This window comes from Centroberyx gerrardi, chromosome 10 (genome assembly GCF_048128805.1).
Source record: "Centroberyx gerrardi isolate f3 chromosome 10, fCenGer3.hap1.cur.20231027, whole genome shotgun sequence".
Lineage (NCBI taxonomy): Eukaryota > Metazoa > Chordata > Actinopteri > Beryciformes > Berycidae > Centroberyx > Centroberyx gerrardi.
Window position 1 is genome coordinate 16855329 of NC_136006.1, and position 22341 is coordinate 16877669.

Consider the following 22341-nt stretch of genomic DNA (forward strand, 5'->3'; position numbering starts at 1 on the left):
AAATGTCATGTGCTGTTGTCATAACGCATCACAAGCTTGGGAGATGCTCTACCCATAGAGATATAACATTATTGTTATTATTATTATTATTATTATGATTATCCCACGCTTAATGACGTCATGTCCCCTCTAGTGTTATATCTCTATGGCTCTACCCGTTTTGTTGCTATGCAATATGAGTGAAATAAAAGTTTACTGCTATCAGTGTCAGGCTAACATCACAACTTAATTAAAAGATAATTGGCCCTTAGAAAGTTTCCCACAACAATTCTACACCGAAGTTGTAACTGAGAGAGATACTGAACCAGTCATCAACACTGGCATTTACCTTTAAGACATGACATTTAAGACATTTTAGGCATTAAAATGCCTGGAGCCAGATGTATAAAAAATTGAGTAATATCAAGACTTTGTATGCACAAACCAAGGTATGAGTAAAAGTAGAAACATGTATGAAGATTATTTCTCAGAGGAAAATCCCTCAGAGGTAAATGCCGTCTCATCCATTTAGCTTACATGTGTGGCAGGATTTTTAAAGCAGTATAGGCCACGCATGTATTTAGCCACTCTCATATTCAGTTTTATCCCTTGATGACTGATTTTTGGAATTTTAAACAGGCATCAAACATTCCATGATGTAGGTCAACACACAGAACACAACACACATTTCCAACATGGCCCTGGGCATCAGGAAAGATCAAATATGACAGCCTTCGGTTCTATCAAGGACTTGATGAATAAGAAAAGTAGCCATTTCGTAAACCTTAATGAAACATGTTACAATGACATCCTTACCCTTAACTAAGCATGTCAGAAAAAATAACCCAGGTAGACCTCATTTTAATTGGTCATGTTTCTGTGCGCTTTGTCTCTCTACATTGCTTTGCACATTGCCTAATGATCATAATCCCTCTATTGACTGACTGAATGCATTATTCTGACTGGGTGGAGGGTGTCCTTTCTCCTGATTAACACTTGCAGCAAACCTGTTGGATCACTGTTTTCAATTTATCTACATACAAGGTTTGGGCATTTAATTTCAGCCATGCACTGGCATGTACTGATTTTAATAATTGAGTTTACAAGATGCCTTGAAAATGGCCAAGCAAATAATCAAGCCTGATGAATACAGTAGTCCTTGAAAATAAGACATTGTTTAGTCCCCATGTTGACACTGAGAAAATCATTGCTCACACCAACTGCTTTGGCATTGAACCCATGTATCTGGCTTCAAAAATATATGTGAAGCTCTCAACAGAAATAGCAATATCTAGATAGTATTATCTATTCAAAATGCTCACATTGGCTCACTAACATCAGCTCATCAACATAAAACAGCAGGGCAGGAAGTTGCTACAGTAGTTGCAAAGGGATTAGCTTACTAGAAAAATGTCCAAGTAACATTTCAGTCTAAGAAAAGATGAATGCACAGTCATTATATTTCAGTCTTTGGCAAGTGGCCATGGTATAAGCAGGATAACGAACTCTGATTTTAATGGACTCAGTGGAAGAAACCTCCTGCTCTTTGTGTCAGCATTGTTCATTATAATAATTTAACTGACACCTCATTGTGCATTATCCCTGGCAAATAAAAGGTTTCATTGCAAACTGGTACATAGGCTAGATGATGCTATCCTCAAAGGTAGATATTTTGTAAGTAAAAGTCTTAAGATGACTCATAAGTTAGTAATCCATAATTCCCTTTAGTTTCATGCCAGCGGGTGTCAAGTGTTTCACATGCAGATATCTTCTTTTAAAATGAAACTCATCCCTCACTATTGACTTCAAAGTCTGCATGTGCACAGTGTAAATTTCGCTTGGAGGTAAGCACACTATTGCGTCAAATTGATATTTCTAAATCCCAAAGTCTGAGTGGAATCATATTTTCATATCATATCATATCGTATCATATTTTCTTTATGTATACACACCAACTATACATCTAGTTCCTGGTGTTTCAAATTTGAACTTGCTGCATGTTTAATGAATTTAGTGTGTTAAGACCTCATAGCTCCAAAAATCCCTCTGTGCAGTACATGATATAATGGCTGACATGGAACAGCAACCAAAAGCCCCTGCTTCATCTGCTTGTTTCCCACAGCAGCCTAGTCACATGTTTCCCAACGTCGCCACTTTAGTTCATTCCTGCAGAATCAGCCTATCTAAATGAAAGCAGGGATAATCTGTATAAGGCATTCTATTAAATAATAAATAAATATATAAATATTATATTCATGTTTGCAATCTTTCACTCTGAGCTGAACAAGCTGCCGTTGAACTGCTCTTCACAAAGCTTGACACTCCTCGCGGTGCACTACTGCCCTATTCCAAGTCTCCATTTAGCACAGCAGGAGAGCAGAATCCCATGAATAAAGTCTTATCATCCAGGAAATTGTCGACAGAAGAATGACAAATAAAGCACCTTCTTATCTGAGAGCCCAATGTGTGTCAATGGAACTGATGCTGTCAAAACATGAGACCAACTACAACACCAACTAGCACAGCACCGCCACCAACTACGGCTTTTCTTAAAATAGCAACACAAACTCTACAATGTAATGCCCCCATTCATGTAGCGCATCAGACTTAAAGCATAACCCCAGCCATTTTCAACCTGGACACTATTTTCTCATCTTTTCCCATCATACCAATCGGCTCTCCGGCTCTTGGCCAGAATCGCTCTGTATGATTTGAGTATGATGGGGAAAATGGGATCCAGGTGGAAAATGGCCAGAGTTATGCTTTACAAATCCTGGTCTTACCAATGTACTGGTTCCACTCTGGATCCAGGTCAGCTTGATTGGCCAGGCAGCCCTTCATGACATTCAGGCAGTAGTTCTTACAGGGTTTCACTGCCGGCATCGCTTGGCAGAAGGGGCAGTACAGCATCTTGGTCAGCGCTCGGATACACGCCGGAGTGCTGCTCACCTGCAGGGAGGACAGAGTGTGATAACAGTCATTAGCACCTGGACCATATCCATTATCATGCAATAGTAAAAAAAGGGAGGACACTTTACAACATATAATTGAAAGCTATCAGTGGAACATTTTGTGATAGATTTGACAGTTTTAATATCAAAGAATTCTCAAGCAACATCAAGAATAACTGTCAGGGATTAAAAAAAATAAATTTAAAATGGAAGGACTAAAATTTGCATACTATAGTGTTCTCTTTCTCGAGCACAACATTACTCTCCTGTGGTTATGTTAAATTTGAGTCTCAAAAGACAGTCATTAGAGTGCAAAAGGGGTGCTACTTGCTGACGAAATATACCGCTGGTGTAATCAGGCATAATGGGAAAAGCATACAGGCAGCAACAATAATTGTCAATAATTCAAATGTCAAGATAGTTCCAGGCCTCCAGACGAACTTTTTCCACTGGTGGATAATTTGGTGGCACCAATATTTTGGCCCGGAGACTACTTCACACACAGTAATTAATATGCTCTTTTGAAATATGTTGCCTGTTGAAATTAATGTTGCTGAGCCTTGTATGTGTCATTGAGCTGTATCAACTGGATAAATGTAGAGGTAATTAAGTAGATAGATAATGAAGTAGGCTATATTCGGCAGCTCTGTTCACATTTTATACTTTTTATACTAGAATTTGCTATTAGTCACTGCAGAGTTTAAACGATCTAAAATCATCAAATCAAGTGAACTCCCAGATAGTCAAAGTAGAGTTGGTGTGCTTTATGACCTGAAAACCGTCTCTTTCACAGAACTAAACCAACTGACACAAGCTAATGGCAGGCCAAACATCTTCAATATAACGTTATTAAAAGGGAAGCAAGCTAGGCAATGGGCCAGCTGTAAATTTTAATAATTGGCTGTTTTACATCAGTGATCAACGTACTGTCCTGTCTGACAACACCTGTGTGACCTGTGAAATGTGTGAAATACGGTTCTGTTAATTACATAGAAAGCTGGTCTGAACTGTATAAATCAGCAGGTGCAAAAGCACTGAATAATAAATTGATTCAGAAATGCTACAACAAAATATAGGCTTCTTCTGTAGATACCATGGAAGTATTATATTATATACTATTAAATATTATAATAGATGCCAGTAGATATACTATACTATACTATACTATACTATAATGTAATATAATATTATGATACCTGTAGATATAATAGATAGATATAATAGATACCAGTCTCACATGCTGCATATGTGCTCCTTGTAAACTCCTTCTACCGAGTTTGAAAGTCGTAAATATGACTTGATGCACATATAAGTGCTTTTGGTCGGAAATAATAACAAAATGGACCCTGTAACTAAAGTAGTTTTTTGGTGGGTGAGGTTTTAAGTCAAAAGTCACACTTACTAATTATTTACATGGAATGCCCAAATAATACATGCTCTCTGCCCCCTAAATGTTACATCTCAGCAACTTGGGTAACAGAATTTATACCAATTTGTCACATTTACTGAACAACTTTGTTGGGTAATTTATGTGTACTTACTTTGTAAATACTTTATTTGCAACAACACTTGAATTTTGCATTGGTTCCAGGTAATGTGAAGTCAAGATAGATCATTATTGAAGTGAGACAGATTATTATAAACTTGAGACAGATTATCATTGATTATTTTTTACCCAGGACAGTTTCTTACTTTTTATTACATTCAGGCTGTACACATTTGTCTGTTTGTGCAACATTTAATTCAGTGATTTTCTGCTTCGCGATGTGTCGGCTATTACAGCAGTCGTACTGCAATTTTAACTCTGCTCAGCAAATATAAACTTGAGTGTGTGACCTGGCCAAACTGTATTCATCAAACAGTTTCCAAAGAACTTGATTTCCTACTGAGAAAGACCAGTGGGTTGAAGCTGAGGGCAGAGAAACAGCAGCTCTGAACAGAGCTGTACCAGCTCGACCATTTTAAAATGGACCAGCCTTTATCAGAAATCACCTACATTCTCATTCTTTAATAGCTTTAGAAATCACAAAACATTGGTTTGGTATATTTTTTCCTCTAGGAAAATTACGAGTCAAAATTTCAGAGACTTGAGTGGGTTTTTCGGTCGCACTAGAGCAGGCGGAGAAAAAGTTTAGCGACTCTGGAAAAAAAGACTCGCAAAACACAACCAAATGGCTGCCCTCTCGAGCCCTGTCAAGATGTTTGAGGTCAAAGCTCCTGGGTAACAGCTAATGGCTTTTTCTGTCCTCCAAGCACCAACACAAACAGACAGTTTGTGTTTTTTATTAACCATCTTTCCAGACATTGCAGAGAAGCAATTCCTATAACTTTCTGTGCTTATGTGAATATATTCAAGTGTGCATGCTTGCATGTGTGAACACATCAACACAGGCATCACACTTTTCTCTTGTTGCCTGAAAATTAAAGGTACACTGACATGGGTTTTAAATTTGGACAATTTCAAACCACACAAATGAGGCATTGAATGAGTTGAGTAGAGACTTGAAAATCTGAAGAAATAATTGCTCCCCTATCATGGCAGGGTGGGCAAACGGTGAATTTTCAGTGTTCCACTGGAAGTCTATGACTATTAGACAGCACAGAAAAAAGTGACATTGGGTGCCTTTCCACACTGAGTTGAGCTTTTTTCAACTTAAGGTACTGAAGGCTTTTCTTCCGGGAAAACGTGAAGCACCCAGCAACACAAAAGCAGACTAGAAAAGGCTGCCTGTGTGATCAGGCCCTAGGGGTGTAGTACAGAAAGTTCTACAACTCTGCAAATATGAGTCCAGCTACAGAATCATTTCATGTTGTTGACATACGTAGTGATATAAAACTTTCCAAAGTTGGAATGGAGTCTCTACCTGAAAGTATGTAGAAGTAATTAGAAATTCTTCTACTAGTCAGTAAAACTTGTAGAATATCCCTTTAGATTTAGTCGTCATAATCAGCTGCAAAATAGGAAAGCATAATCCCACTGTGAATTAAGAACAAATACAATATCTCTTGTTAGGCGAGTCCAAGAGCTAGCTTGTGAACTCCTTGTAAAATTCAACTGAGACAGAGAAGAAAGAAGGAGGGAGAAAGAAAGTTGTCATGTTCAAGACTAAACTGCGAAAAGTACCCAGAAATTGTATAAGTAAGGTAAGAAGAAAGCTTAAGCTCCGCTGGAAGTTCCTATTGAGAGTGGCTTCTGACTGTGTTAATGTTTGATATGCCTGGACCCCTACCTCTTTCTCAGCCCATTGGTAAGTATCGTCAAGAGAGGAGAGAGGCATCATCTGCCTCCACCGAGTCTGGCTACAAGATAGGATCAAATAGACCTTTCCCGACAAACAGACAACCCTGGCACATCAACTCCTAGACAACTGGCTTGACATGTCACACAACTTGACACTGATTATTTACACAAAGCTACGGCCAAAATCAATCGCTCCTGACACAGGTGTAGAGTAGCTGTATTACAGAATGAGCAGGAATCTGTTCTCAATAGATTTTATATGCCATCAGGAGAAAAAGCAATCACAAAAGCCACATGATTTTCTTTTTTCTGTAAAGTCATGGTCAAGAGAAAAATAATCTCACATCTAAAATTACGTCACATTTTTTTTTTTTGAATTTTCCATCATGTACTTATTTCCACTTCTGTCTTAAATATCACTTCATTTTTCTCTGCGCTCTAATCAAGGTTCATTCCAACTCTTTTTTCAATAAAACAGGAAAAGTTGCTGCACCAATTAACCGCATCAATGTAATTTTCTATGGCATGTTTATTCATTTTCTTGTATGGGAATAGAATGTGGGGGGTTCATTTGTTCTGCAGCAATATTTCACTCAGGAAGATACAGACAATTGTTTGAAGCCGAACTATCAGTAAGGGTTTCTATCCTCTCAAAAGCATTGCTGGATTATTACTGGATTCAGATAATAAAAATTATTCTGGGTACAGCATGAGAACTCATTGAAACGGGGCCTGATTCTAAGAATCAATAATCAGATAAATCTTCATAAGCGTTCCATCACTCCAGAATAACAGAAGCAGAAGCAGTGTTTGCTTAATGATCTGGGATATGCATGGGCTTTGTTTGTGAGGAGATGCAGTCTCCAAACATGTGTCTTTGCTTCCTCAAAGTCCCTGGTGTTGTGTTGTGTCTCCTAAGCTGTGAAAAGACATGATGTACTACAGCGACTACTGTAATTCAATAAACACCCTGGCAGCAATAAGCATGGATGTCACATCTCACAGGAGCTCTGCCATAGACACCTCTCGCAGGGTGTCTTATTCCATTATGCTTATACCCAATCCCTCATGATGAGTTTAAACCCTGGGGATCAAAGGGCTGCAGCCCCAGACACATGACCTGTGTCTCGGGTCCCTCTGAAATGTCAGAGGTGAAGCCGGGACATGCTGGCTGGCCCACAGTGCGACTCACTAAACGCATACTAACAACATATCCTCGGCGGCTGCTCATAAATGAGCCTCACCACCACTACTGGAAATGGGGGAACTGATACACACCCGAGAGAGCAGTGTAAAGTTCAAAGAGTTCACTATGGTGTAAAACCAGAGTTGGATGAACAGAAAATGGAGATGGCATTCATTATAGAGAATAGCAATTCTCCACACTTATGTGTTAGGGTTAGGAGACTTTTTCATTTTCTTACTCTCTGATGATTGAGGATCTGCCCTCTCTTTTTATAGGCTTCGGTTTATACACTGTACAGCAGGTCTATAAATATTTATAATAGTGATGATAATCCCATTTAACTGATATCAATACAGCAGTGAAGGGAAGCCAGGGTGGCTTGGGATTTAATGCATAGGGTTTATCAGTGTTTTCTCTCAACCCAGAAGAAGACATCTACAAACAGCCCTGCTGTTGTTGAGTGTGACTAACTCCAAGCCTTAGCCTCTTGCTTTTCCTTTAATCTTACTTTGTACATGATCAAAACTACACACACACTCCCAGGGCAGTATGATATACTGCAGAAGCTGCATTAAGATTACATCACATCAAACAGAATACTAAGGCCACAGCATGATAAATGGCTTCTCTATACTGGGTTAACAAATATTAGAGATAGAGATAGAGATACAAATATTGATGGCTGATATTTCTTTTTTTTCCTCTTTTATTGTCTGGGTATTTCTCCTGAGCAATCCGTGTATCCTTCACTAGAGTTGACTAGACAGCACCTGTAAGACCAGCCTTGAGCTCCAACTGCCTGAAGACAGGCACCAAGAGAAGAGAAAGCACATTAGTCAGAGAAGTATCAGGCAGGAACTTGTTTACGTAGAACAACTGGGAGAAACGTCAACCAACCACAGAAATACTAATCGAGACCTTGGGCTTGTTGAAAATTATGCTGGATACGGAGTAACATTTAATTTGACACAGGCCTCATATATTGAATATTTTCCAACAGAAGCGACAGACAAAATCAAATGAAATTATATTGGTTGTTTTCATGGTTTGTAACATTTGACAGGAAGAAGCAACTGATTTGTAGTGCATCCTCAGTTCAGTTACATTAATTTCAATGATATTTAAACATCCTAGGCCAATTAGCTATCCGGTCAATCAGATTTTTGATAAAGGGATGAGCAATTTTACCTTAGATACTCTGTGAGCCACCTCCCGGCCAACAGAGAGCCCTTGGACAAACGTGCGTGCGGCGATGAATGCCCGGGTAACCTGAGCCTTGAGCTTCCTGGGCACATCTCCAAAGGGCTTGAGCTGGTCGGTGTACTTACTGATACACTCCAGATAGTCCTCAGTGATGATGTACTGGGAGTTGAGCAGCGTGAACATACGCTCCAGCAGCCGCGACCAAAAGTCGTTGAGCATTTCTTCCAGGTTAACATTTCCTCCTGTGTAATAGCGCTTCAGCTCAGCAAACAGGTTCTGAAAGACCTCCGAGTTCTGCATGTAAGGCTTGCCGTAAGTCCTCACAAACATCTCGTTCAGGGACCTCTCCGTGTTCTCCAGCAACTCCAGGAAGAATTCTGGGTTAAGGAAAGAAAAAGAAAAACTTATTCTCTGTGATATTGTTTTGTAAGTCTGTGTTAGTACAGAATATACACTGTATCCATGGCTATATCATGATAGTTAGATACAGTAGAAACCTTGTTAATCCCAACCTCAGCCATCTGACCCAGGTGGTCTGTGGAACAGCTGTGATCCAACTAGGAATGCAGCAAGATTACATTACGTGTGCCTGATTGCTAGATGGAGTGGTGTTTAAAAAGGAAGTTGGCTCGATCGCAATGCCAAAAGCAAATATGTTCACAAACAAAAATACCAAAATAGCAAAACAATTAGAGCCTCGATGTTGATTTCATTTTGAAGAGACTTCACAGCTTTGTTGATTTTTATCTCCAGTAAACTACTTTTGAAATTGCAATGGGAACCCTTCTCATATATTTCTGGAAAGCAATAAGTCCTGTATTTGTGGTGCAGGAGGTCTGTATTTGTCTAAACCTCACCTGCAAACTCAAAACACATTCATGTACTTTGATGGAAAGGATAGATACAGCATTATTATACAGATTCTCATTGGAGTATTGTTCCATATGCAGGTAACATAAGGCTGCCGGCTGGAGAGCAATACATTAATTTTACCATAGATATGCTACTACAGCATATTATGGCTATGGGCTTTCATTCTGTCCACCTGCATTCTCCCTTCTAGCCGCCACTTATTGTTTACTGCATAACCTCTATGGCTCACCAGAAATTGGGATGAGGTGATAATATTTCTCACCAGCTGCTATCCATGATGATAATCTTGGCTTTCAAGCATCCAGATTAAATTTAAATAGGCTTCAAAACTCTGCACCATTAACAGCACAGAGTGCAATAGTTCAAGACTAATCAGGGGAGACTTTCATGGCTTCCATCCCAAAGAAGGTACTGAGGATTGCATTAAGCCCATTTGTATTCCTCTGTTTCTGTCTACTTTTACAGGGCAAGATATACAGTCCAGGAGATTAAGCGCATCCTATGCTATTGACATTAACTGTCGTGCCATCCTTCACACCCTGCTTTTATTGAATTAGCTTCTCTGAAGCAGTTCATGGTAGGTGACATCACACACTCAGACCACAGCAGCATATCCACTAAGAGATCCGCCCCGCTTCTCAGAGCTGTGCATATTTCAGTCACTCATCAGAGGGGCCTTGATAAAACTGTAATGGATTTGAAGTGGTCATTAGAGCACAGCAATGCAGGTGAAATTACAAATTACAGCATGAGAAATAAAGGGCAGACTCTCCACAATACCACACCAAATCATGTCTGAACAGTTGTATCAAGGACCGCTCTTATTGCATTCCAACAGAATACAAATATGAAAAAATATTCCTAATCTGCAAGGTAGTACAAAACATAAGATATATATATATTAGATATATAGATAGATAGATAGATAGATAGAATACCTTATTATAAACACATGGAGATTTTATGATGCAATGACTTTATAATACATACGAAGACAAAGATATTTTTCGTGATGACAGATTTATCTTCCTCTATTCTATTCACAATCAATTATCTTTCATGCAGTAGCACTTGTTATTCCATGTCTTCACACATACCAGTGATAGTGTTAATTATAAAGCTTATTCCTCTGGGAATCTGATTAAATTAGCTTTACTTTCACATATGCCTTGTTCATAGCCGACTTATGAGTGTCTTGTCAGGAACAGCAAGAACTACCAAGAGGAAAAAGGCTTAATGGTGATGAACAACATGCACACATTTGAGAACAGCATCTACGAATTAATATTGTATGAGAGGTACTAATAATTTCATATTAACAACACTGAATAACCTTAAATGCTCTCACCCACCCCCACACACACAGACACACACAGACACACACACACACACACACAAGCTGGGATACAACTGGAATTTCAGTCCGAATCCAAGCTTCATTTTGGCATCTCCTTTTTTAAGCTTTTCATAATGACGGTGCTATTGTTGGACTCGACTGACATGTTTGCGTCTTATGGGATATAATTACAGTTCATTAACCAGCCTTTTCATCCATCACCAATGGGATACTTTTCGTAGAATATTAATGAGGAGGGATATGTCATTTTTTCATTTAGTACATTTGCAGTTCCATGACAAATAACTTTGAGGTTGCTTGGTATGGAACTACAAAAGTATGGTTATTCTTCAATACTCTTGAGATTATTCAAAATAAATGAAACACTACAGTGAGCAGTAATTTTAATTATGCAAAGTTTCAAGCATGACTTGTCCTTCAACAACTTTACTTCATTAATGAAAATAGTCTGTGGTGCTGAGCGATATGCGCACTGATTAATGACAGCTTTGAGACTAATTTCATTAAGAATGGGCATTTAAGGAAAAAAAAAAACTGCATGCAGTCAAGTCCTTTACCCTTTGTATCAGCTGAGATATTAATGGAATACAATCAACATAATTAAGGCAGAATTTATTGTTAATGTTGTCAGAATATTTGATGTAATTCTAAGCTCTGTTTCAGAGTGATTACGATGAATAATTAACACACATTATGGGTGAACTCAGTATAATTCAGTGAATAAAACATTTAGTTAAAAACGACAACTTAATATAATTAGTGAAAATCCATGACTGGGATCATATTTTACAATGGCGTATTAGGGGGAAATGTTAGAAACTGCAAATTATTAGGAAAGCTCACATAATTCCTTAATACATTTTAGTAATTAAGAGGTCTGTCCAAATGGATAGCTGCAAGAGCTGCGAACAGAGGATAATGATCCTGAAATGTTGGACAGGGGTGATTCTAATACTCCTAAACTTGCAGAGAGTTCATTACATTTCGCTGATAAAGCTCAGTACGGCTCCCATTCCTCACTGTGTGCACAGAGCTGTGCAGAGGCTAAACGGAGCTATTCTTTCTCTGATAAAGGAAAAGCCTCTGCTTCTGGGAAACACGGCTGCTCACTCTCACAGAAACCTACTGATGGTTGCTCTCCTAGATGTCAGAGATGTCAGTCGTCTCTGTACTTCAGCAATCTTGAAGCAGAGCATTCCTATTTTAAATCTTGAAGCTGTGATGACGGAAAAAAAGCAAATTGTGTGCTTTTCATTTATGAGCATGCCACAGGTTTTGGAGACAATAGGGATGGAGTCAACTTGATTTGGCCTTCAGCACAAAACCATCAGAGATAGCTGTCAGTGGGATGACATCTACTGTGTGCCTTTATTAAAGGACCACAGTGGGAAGTGGCCTGCAGACAGTAGTTAATTACAGCAAAGTCCCCTGAACTGTGACCAGCCGTGACATATATACGGGGTTCTCTAAAACCACCATCTCCAGTAATTGGAGCGCATACAAACTATGGTAAATATCAACATGACAGATGTTTAAAGGATATCACCAGCAAAACATTTTGCTGTGGTTTCAAGGGATACTTGAAAGCAGCTTTAATGTGTTGACACAGACACTCTTGCAGCCTCAATATTGCTCTAACATGTTTAGCATTTGGCATTGCCTGTGCAATGACATTTGAGAATGGTAACAATTTCAGAACGGATCATTTTTACCATTGAAAATGTATCAAAAGGGTCAAAATGCAATGTGCTATTTTGACAGGCCTGTGTGAAACTTTCAAAGCACCATCTTTATGTGCACTCAGAATATAAAGCTTATGGACACTTTCAATGGAAGAAGCTTTCTCTAATAATTTGGCAAAAGCCTTCCATGTAAAATACCTTCCTTCATGCAACACAGCAAACCTAACTGTAAACTATCAGTAAAGTTACCCTAGGCAAACAGCAGAAATGACATGGTTTGTTGGCCCTCACTCATGCAGCAGAGTAGACAACCTGTTATCTCCAGCAGAGGCACTCAGGGCCTTCTCCTACAGGACTACAGCCAATCAAAGGGGGAGGCCATCTCACACCCTGTGTTTATTGGAACTGCATGATATAAGCCACACGGCTTGGTGTCTATGCATCCTCCATCTTTCATGCCTCTGCATGAAACCAGCACTTTCGCTGCCAGGAGGAGAGCTTCCAATTCCACATGTCAATCACAAGGTGGGTCATTGATTGGTTTGACAGGGAGTGGCTGTCTGGAGAGGACTGTTCTGAGTGCTGTGCTACTGGAGAACATGACAGATTGACCTTTTATTTCTCCATTGCCTTGTGATAATTCCTCTGGGTTAGCTATTGTGAGTCACACACTGGCAGTTAAAAGCAGAGGCAAAAGACGTCAATCAAAGCTGCTAAAATGAGGAGGAAAGGCAAACGATTCAGTTTCCTCATACCTGGAAATTACCATATTTAACTAGCTAACCATGAGGAGAAAAGGAATACTTTTGATAGTGAGCTTGCTTATTAATTCATGAGAACTGTGATGCAACATACCGCCTTCTGACATTCTAAAATTCAGAATCTATTTGCAAAAGATTTCTAACCCATCATTGGGTATCATACTGGACAGGATTGCAACAGTCCTTTTTAGATTCGTACAAAAACACTGCAGCATTTCTACCTGAATCCTACATACTCTACCAGTATTCTCTACCAGTCCTCAACTGGACCGTCCAACAGGACTTTTTGTCTGGGAATATTTTTTGCTGAGCAAGCATGCCCTTTTCAGCACCGCCCTGCTTCACATTCATATTGTCACACACATTCACCTGGTGGCTGGCCAGCACAAGCACAGTCGTCTACTGTTGGCAGCTCCACTGCAGTAATTAGGGTTTAAGTGCCTTGCTCAAGGGCACCATGACAATGGTTGTTGAGGGAGGATACGAACTAGCAACCTTCCCATCATGAGCCTGCTACTAAAGGATTGTTTCCAAAATATAATAGACTCCATTTAGTTACTTTATATTTTGATACCAGTTTCATAGGCTTTTTTTAATAGATTGCCGGGGGACTTTTTCCACCAGCAATAGGAGTGTGTGAGAGTCAGTAACTCCAAATAAGATCAATTGTGGAGGGTGGACTACATTAATATTCTGTTTGGCTCCACAGCCCCATGGTGTTAGTGGTCAGTGGAGGGCCAACAATTGATTAGTAATTAAGACCCCTGACTTAGTCTTTAATGAGGTAGGTGGGAGAGAATTCTCTGTGCCGGCTATTTCTCGAATTTCTCTGAGCAGAGGTATTGTTTTCTGGGGTCTTGGGATACGTATTATGGCCAGAAGACTGGAAATGTACAAGTGCACGCGGTTTGCATGCATAAATTATCAAACAGAGGAAAATGATAACAAATTACACTAACAGTGGCTGCATTATTGGCATTGATTGTTCAGATGATGTTTTTTCCTCTCTGGTACAGCTGCTTGACTGCGGAGCCATGACTGGGGTGTTGTGGGATATTTCTGTATTCCTGCTCGGATGGTCTTGGCATAGTGGAGACTGTGCCCTCTCACTGTGACACATAGGCTCTGGTGTCAGGTATGCGTGGGCTGGCCTGCTACCGTCAGCTACAGTAAAGCTCATAGCAAACTCCGCATAAAGACAAGAAAATACACAAACACTGACTCTGTGTAGGTGGGACTCCATAACCAGGTGCTAAATATGTGGTAAAGAGCATCTAAATGAACTAACAGCACTATATATTCTTTTGATGTTTACCAGGTTCTCCAGCTCAGTATCGAAGCCAACACAATTACCTTGGCGATGTTACTTAAGCACACGGAAATACTGGTTGTTTAAAATTCACCTTAAGGAACACAGAGTCACATAGGGAAACGCTGAATCCTGGCAATAAATAAATCAGGGTCGAAAAAAATACAAAATATGATATATTATTATAGATTATAATATCTACTGGAGAGGCTTGGTAAGATTCAGCTCCTGGAAACTCATAACATTCTGATTTAATTAATAAAAAACTAAGATAAAGGTGAAATCCAAATCTAGCAACGAAGGTCTCATATTTCCTATTGCTGGTGGTCAGTAGAGACCCTCTGCAGACACAAAGTCTCCTGACAGCAGAGGGCTGTAGAGCTGAAACCTTCATATGGCATCTGTTTTGACGCTGATGAAATTATGGAGAGTGGCAGCAAACCCCAAGAGGAGAAGGGGTGCCTGGAGTCATGCATCTAAGTGCTGCTGGTCAAACCCCATTTCCTCCCTCACTGGAGTCCTCCTTATGACATTCACTAGCCTGACAGCGGCTGATCAAAATAACACTTATTTATTTATGCATGCTTCCAGGAATCACATGTGTGCTGCAGAAGTGTATATTCCTGGAAAAAAAGACAGACATCACCCAGGCATCGTGACATTGAGTTTCTGGGCAATGCGCAATCATCTGAGAGTTGCATGCTGTAACTCAATAGCATTTGTTTCATACAATATGTTGAACAGTTTGAAAAGAGTGGGCGTAGCAAGACATTACATTGACTACTAAGTTTTAAATTACACCATTAATCACTCAAACATTATTTAGTTGTTAACATGTGATATGAAGACAATTTCCCAATAAGAAAAAAAACAACTTCGGTCTCCTACAGCAACCTCAAATTATTTTTTAGCGAAACTTTTCCATCCTGAGATCTAAGAAAAGGTAATATTCATGACGACACTGCAGATAAACATTTCATGTTATTGAAGTATGCTTATGTTAAAAGATCACAAAACAAGCACTGCATTCTCAAAGGGAAAAAAGTTATAACATTGAGGGCCATATTTCTGCGCCGGTGCAGATCAAGTGCAGTGACCTTGTGCCGGCGAAGGGGTAATTTCTTCCCGCCTGCGCCTGTTTTGAGATTTCGTGGCTTGCCATGACAACGCTTGCACCGAAATGGGCGGGGGAGCGCTTTAGAGAGGAGTGTCAATACAAATCGGGTGTCACAGTGCAATTTCAGTATCAGAAATTCCACTTGCGCCTCCGCCTACCCATGCCATGTCTAAGCGCAGGCGCTGGCGTTCTGTGCTATTTTTATGGCTTTAGTTGGCAAAGGTGCACGCATATACCTCTCCAAAATCACATGAACCTCTTTTATGTATGTTATGCTTGCCTGTTTCACTTATACCAAACACCTTTACATGCACATCAAAAATGAGATTTTAATGTGATTAATGCAATAATGCGAGTAAGGCAGAGTTTTTATTGAGCCAGATTAAGGGGCAATTCTTACAAATATCTCTCATCAACTGCTTGGATGTATGAAGACCCCTTTAGGTTGATGAAATCCCTATAGTCGCGTTCCATCTGGAGCCTATCATTTGTGGATTATGATGCACATTTTCAAAGTGCTGCGCAATTACGCATGACTCATCCAATATGGGTAACTTGATTAACTTGATCTTGCGCAACCAACACCCGACTCTTGCTGAACTTCTGCGCTTTTGTGCGCACCAAACTGGGTGGCTATAACTCGGTATTCTGCACAGCTTCCAAGTTTATTCAGTGCAAATCATCAGGATTACAGGAGCACGGAATGACATCCTAGGGACACACTGGATGCAGCAGTTCACACAGCTCCATGAAAGATATTCAGGACATTATAAAGTTCACTCTCCACTCTACATCACTAAACTCCCTCAGGACCATCTGTTCCCACCAATCCTCAGTCTGTATTCTCATCTAAAAACACCAGGTTGCTGGGGGTGCAACAACTGCATGCGTTGTCTCTTTCTATCCAATGGGTTTCCAAAAAGAAGCACCTGAAGCATTACATTTTGTAATTGCAATAGAGAAAGGCCTATGTGACAAACAACATGATATAGTAGAGCAGAATCGTGGCTGTAATTGTAAGATATTTTTCTGACAAAAAACTTGACAATTCTCTCTGGATAATCGAAATAAGTTCTTCAGTCATGTAATTATGTGGAGTTGTCAGTTGCAATCATGTAAATTGTTACAATATTGGCAACAGTGGCATTGTTGTGTGAGTGTAAATGTAGCCAAATATGCCTGATTACAATCTTTTTAATCACTTAGGCTAAGTAAAACAACAGGCAAGCAACAAAATAATGGAAACATTTTACTGTACTATAAAGTTAGTTGTAACTGCACATGTGGGTATTGTGTGAATCATTGTCCTCCAAGTTCCAACATAAAACTGTCGGTGTGTATCATTACGTTCTGAAAACGTGGTGACAGAGATTTCAATGTCTCCAGGAATGTGAATTCAACTTAAAAAAGGACATTATCTGCCCATGGCGGCATATTTGGGGTGTCGTATATTCATGCCTTGCGACTCTGCTCCTCCTGGACAAGGACATCAGTTTCCTCTTGGGAGAAGCCGGTCTGGACTCTCCCCTCCGTTACTGCCATTCCTGTCAGTGCACCATGGTGGGGAGCGCAATGCTTTTAAAGGGAATGAGAGGAGCTGATTTGATTGGCCATGATTGATGTCAGCCCCTACCACACCTACTGATAATTTATTCCTCCTCATCCAATCCCTTTTAGAACTGCGCAGAAGGTATGCCACTACTGTGCCAGCACCTCTGATCACAAAATAATCTGTTGGTCACGCCCAAGTGAACCAGCGCCGTGAATTTAAGCCATTGCCTGCGCTTGTGTTTGATTCGCGAAAATAGGGCCCTGACTATGTATATTATATGTTGTCTGGTATAAGGTGATCCCTAAGAATCAGAGGAGTTGACACATTAGGCTTAGGCTGAGCCATCTTAGGGTGCATTATATAACAGTAGCAAAATTTGGACCTACGAAACGTAATTCTCAGAAAAATGTTTTGTATGCGTTTTGGAATCATGGAAGGTACAGGGTAAAATAAACTTCAATTAAAATTTTAGACAAGGCAATGAATGGAACCAAAGTTGTTGAGGTTAGCATTAATAGTCATACCTGCTGGCTCACAGCCACTCGACACATTTAGATTGTTTGTGTTAATATGGACAATCTCCTGTAATTAGTCTAATATTTTGTGTTCAGTCTGTCTTCTATAGGCCTTAGTGGCCCTAATCACAAGCAACTGTAGTCTACCATCAGTTAAGTAGTCTCAAGTCTGTGATGGCAGTACTATTAATACTGAATACCAATTTTTGGAAACCTGAGATAGTCAAATATTAACCTTGCCAGTTTTTGAGATTACTTCTATACAGTATTTGCCAACAAAGATCCAACAATCCTTGCCATCGCTCTCTCGCTCTCTCCCTGTCTCTTTCTCTGTCTCAGACTAAATGCAGCATGGAGCCAACACTGCCCAGACTTTTGATAGGTTAAAGATTTTCCTCACAAACTTGTTTGGTCGCCAAGCTCCTCCATTTTTCATGGGAAGATTGATTGTTGTTTTGCAATTTAAATCCCATAGATGACATGCAAGCTAATGCGTTTTAGGCTACAGAGAGACCAGAAAAAAGGCAACAGAAGTGCAGTGAGGAGACACCTGATTTGCTAATGGTACTGAATGTTAATTCTATCTTTACTAATCAAAATAACCTCTTATTGATGCTGTTTATGTGCATGCATTTATGTGCATTACTGTATGAATTGTGCATATATGCTATTAAATGGCTTGCTCACAGGAAGATAACCATATGAAATGTGATCTTACCTTATGATCTAGGGACTTTGTGGGCTTATTGCACCACAAATTTGGAAAAGTATTATTATTTTGTATTATCAAAAAAGTGTACTTGTATCAAAAGCAATACTTGATGACTTATAGGTGGCAATACACTATGCTTTCAGGAATAAAGCTTTCTATTTCTAAATTTCTATTGTGGTTATGATCATCTTAAGGAAACATTTAACAAAGCTATTTATTCTCAACCTCATGACTGATATCACAGTTTCAGTAGTGTACACAATGTCACTGGAGTTGCTCTAATGCTGTTACCCTAATGTTGCTACGAATTTCTGGTTATTCCTTTGGTATGTTTGCCAAGTGCATCACACTGCATGAAAAATGACTCTGCTTAGCTGCAAATGTCTGCAGGATTTAACATATGCTCTGCTCTGCATTGGATAATTGTGTGGCCTTCTGAAAGAAAGGTTTTTCAGCCTCAATCCCAGCATAGTGTCACATCTAGTGAGGTATTTACTCAATAGATGCAAGTCATTTCCCTCAAAGACATGATTCAATTTTTTCACTTCAGATTCAGTCGTACAAAACCACAGTTTGAATATTATTGCAATCTTTTATGCTTTGCTTAGTGCTGTTGAATTCTTTTGTAAATGACTATTAGGTGAAAGATGAGGAGGTGCAGTGACTGAGCTAGTGCATGCTCGAGAGAAAGAGAGCAAGAGAGAAACCAACAGAAAAAACAGAAACAGAGAGATAGACTAGGGGAGAGCGAGGCTCATTGTTCTTGAAAAGCATTGCTAATCTGAGTGCACCCAGTTCCTCTAACTGCAGAGAGCACCGTTGAATCAAGGCCACTACTTGGCTCACTCAAAATTAAAAATCTCCCTGAATTCCCCGAGTTAACAGAGAAACAAGTGAAGCAAATCCATCCAAAAATAGAGTGTATGTGAATCTGGAGTTAATTTGTCGTTATCTTTTGACAGTTTTTGTGGGATGGTGGATGCTGTGACATGACAAATAACACAAATTGGTACTTTAATTATCAAAGCAATAAAACAATAGTAAATCTATTATTTCATTATATGAAAAAGTGAGTGAATCCCTTTGTTAAAGCCTTATTCAGACCAGATTTAGTCTCCTATTATTCCACTAGAATATGTAACTGTGTAATAAATGATTGGTTCAATGATTGACCTGATGTCCAGGTCATGAGCAAGCAAAGCAACCCATTCATCTCACCACCATTCTTTATGCTGATAATGGTCATTAGCACTAAATTACAAGTCTAATCTTCCCACTGAGATCAGTCACAAAATTAACCTGTTAAACTGGCACTGATGAATTACCTATTATTCCAAGCATGATTGCCACAGGGTGATGGTTATGGGCTGTTTTGCTTTGTCTTCATGCTCTAGACTAGATATGATTGAACTAAACATGAATCAGCTGCATACTTCACACTCTGCCAGAACTATGGGGAGCAAAATCTGATCTGACTGTGGTTTTAAAAATAGGGGTTTGGTTTTTTATATGTAAGCCAAGGGTTAAATAATGAATGAGTGGTGACTTCTTGGTATTATTTGTCACATCACTCTTGATCAATCTGCTGTAAGACTATATTATAATAAAGTATTCTTTGATACAAAAAGGGACAAATAGACATATTAGGACATATTTTTCTTCTCCAGTGTATATTTTCAGAAAAGTTCATCTGGGAGAGAAAGACAATTGAAATACTCTATTCAGGGTTTCTCTGTGATCATTTATAAAAATATTTTACACTGCATTCCTCCAAACATCTGACAATGGTGACAGTTGGTTATAAGGTTTGACATAATGTTCACCTCCACAATCGTCCCCCTCCACCATTGTCCATGGTGATGTGCTGCTGCTTCCCACACAGCAGAGTCTACTGTTGGGAGCTGCAGGGATTATTATTGCTCATTAAACTGTAACTAGAAGGAGCTGACTCCATAGAGTATGATACCAAGAGGGAGAGGTGGGGAGGTGGAGTGAGGCTTGGTTCAGTAATGAGTAGATCCCCTCCCTTAAGCAGAAGCCCAGTGGATGTGTGGTGGTCAAAAGAGTCACTATGGGGCTAAGACAGGATCATACACAGTGCAAGACCAGCAAACACCCTTAATAATGCAGACTTGTGCTCTCTGCTCCTGCTCAAGCTGTCAATCTGCTGTGCAAGGAGCCATGTTTGTCTAATCCAAGAGGGTTCTCCACTCCAAGGCATATTAATGGGATTTTCAAGTCCTGTTTCCAGCTACAGAACTACAAACAGCGTCCCACCTCAAATTAACACATACAGTCTCAATCCTCTCAAATTCTTATTTGCAGCATTTTGTTCTCCAGTGCACTGGCAGTGAAAACAGGAAAGATACACACAGTAAAATGAACTTGCATATTAGCAAAAATGACTTACCATCAAACTTTTTATGTCTGGAAACAAAGGTGCTTCGCAATTCATGACTCGTTTCATCAACCAGATTCTCAAAGTCCTGTTTACTCTGTTGCCCAAATTTGTCCTCCATTTCTTGGGTGCAACATGTGTTTCCCTGAGGACATACACGAAGATGTTCACCTGCAAAACACAAAAGTTAGGTGTTTTTTATATCCAAACTCATAAAATGACAACTGATCACGGGTACCCTTCATAAATAAAATATGACATATACTGTATATTCATATGCGTATACAAATTTACTGAATATAACATTTCCAAGACATACATGACCATTGCAGTCATTCATAAAAAGCTGATTATTTTCATACCTTGGTCCTGCTTATTCTAGTTCTATTTTTTGTAAATGCATTAACAATATTTTCATTAACAATATGGCTAATGCTACTGCCCATTTACAGGAAATGAGGGCACACCAAAATCCAAAGCTCTCTCCGTAACAAGAGGCTAAGTGCTTAAAATGACTGAATCATTTAAATAACAGCTTTCAAAGTAACAGGTTTCATTTTGGTCTCCTTTGAAACCACTATGCATGTCAAACTAATACTGAATTTAATTATAGTTCTTGCAATTGAGTAACTCCCAATTATTACACAGCCCAATAATCTTATAAGAGTTGAGCCTATACATTGATAAATCTGTACTGTTTTACTGTAAGTTTTGCATGGAACTCTGCCATTTGAGGTTTTTATTTGAATTCAACCAAATGACCAGAAGCAAAATGGCCACAGAAAAGAGCTGGGACAGCAAATGAAAGCAAATGGAGAGTTAATCTTGCCTTGTGACTGTGATGTCAGGTGTGCTATAAGCATAGCTGTTTTAGTCAAATGCAGTATTGTCATGACTATCCAAATGCATATGATTGATTACAAACAAAGCAGCTACACATGGATATAATTATTATTATTTAGTGAACTTATGCATGTTTGGTGGAGAAACTTTTTATCTGGATTTACAGAAACAGAGAAAGAAACAGACAGAGAGAGAGAGAGAGAGAGAGAGAGAGAGAGAGAGAGAGAGAGAGACAGACAGAGTGACATAAACCAAGGCAAACGCTAATGCATTAAAGTTATTCATATTCCACACAATCCCTGGGTTCTCACAACTACCTGCCAACTCCTTATGAATCTGTAGCTCACAAAGCGACTGACATTTAAAGTGCCAGCAGTCCAAGATGAAATCCATGTCAGGCACCATTTATCGCCACATGAACAGACATGCACTTTCACTGCTGTTTGCCAGTGCTTTCTCCTCCCAGGAAGTGAGTCACAAACGAGAGAATTGACCATAATACCAAAAGGAAATTTGGCACGTATGGTTTCTATTTGTACTTTTGTGAAGAAACTTGATTAGGCAAAGGGAAAACAGATTGGTATTTCATTTGTATCATTTCTTAACGAGCCCTTAAAATAAAACACATTGCTATTGCCCTTCTAAGTCTTTTCATTTTCAGT

General features: G+C 39.3%; 1 protein-coding gene across 1 annotated transcript in view; it reads right to left on the reverse strand.

Annotated features, from left to right (window-relative positions):
• LOC139933051 (glypican-6-like) overlaps positions 1-22341 on the reverse strand; it is a 78189-nt gene that overhangs the window by 37583 nt on the left and 18265 nt on the right. The window contains exons 2-4 of the mRNA XM_071927042.2: positions 20849-21007; positions 8546-8937; positions 2763-2928 (exon numbers count right to left, since the gene is read on the reverse strand). Coding sequence (XP_071783143.1) covers positions 2763-2928; positions 8546-8937; positions 20849-21007 — 717 coding nt within the window. The remainder of the gene's footprint in view (positions 1-2762; positions 2929-8545; positions 8938-20848; positions 21008-22341) is intronic.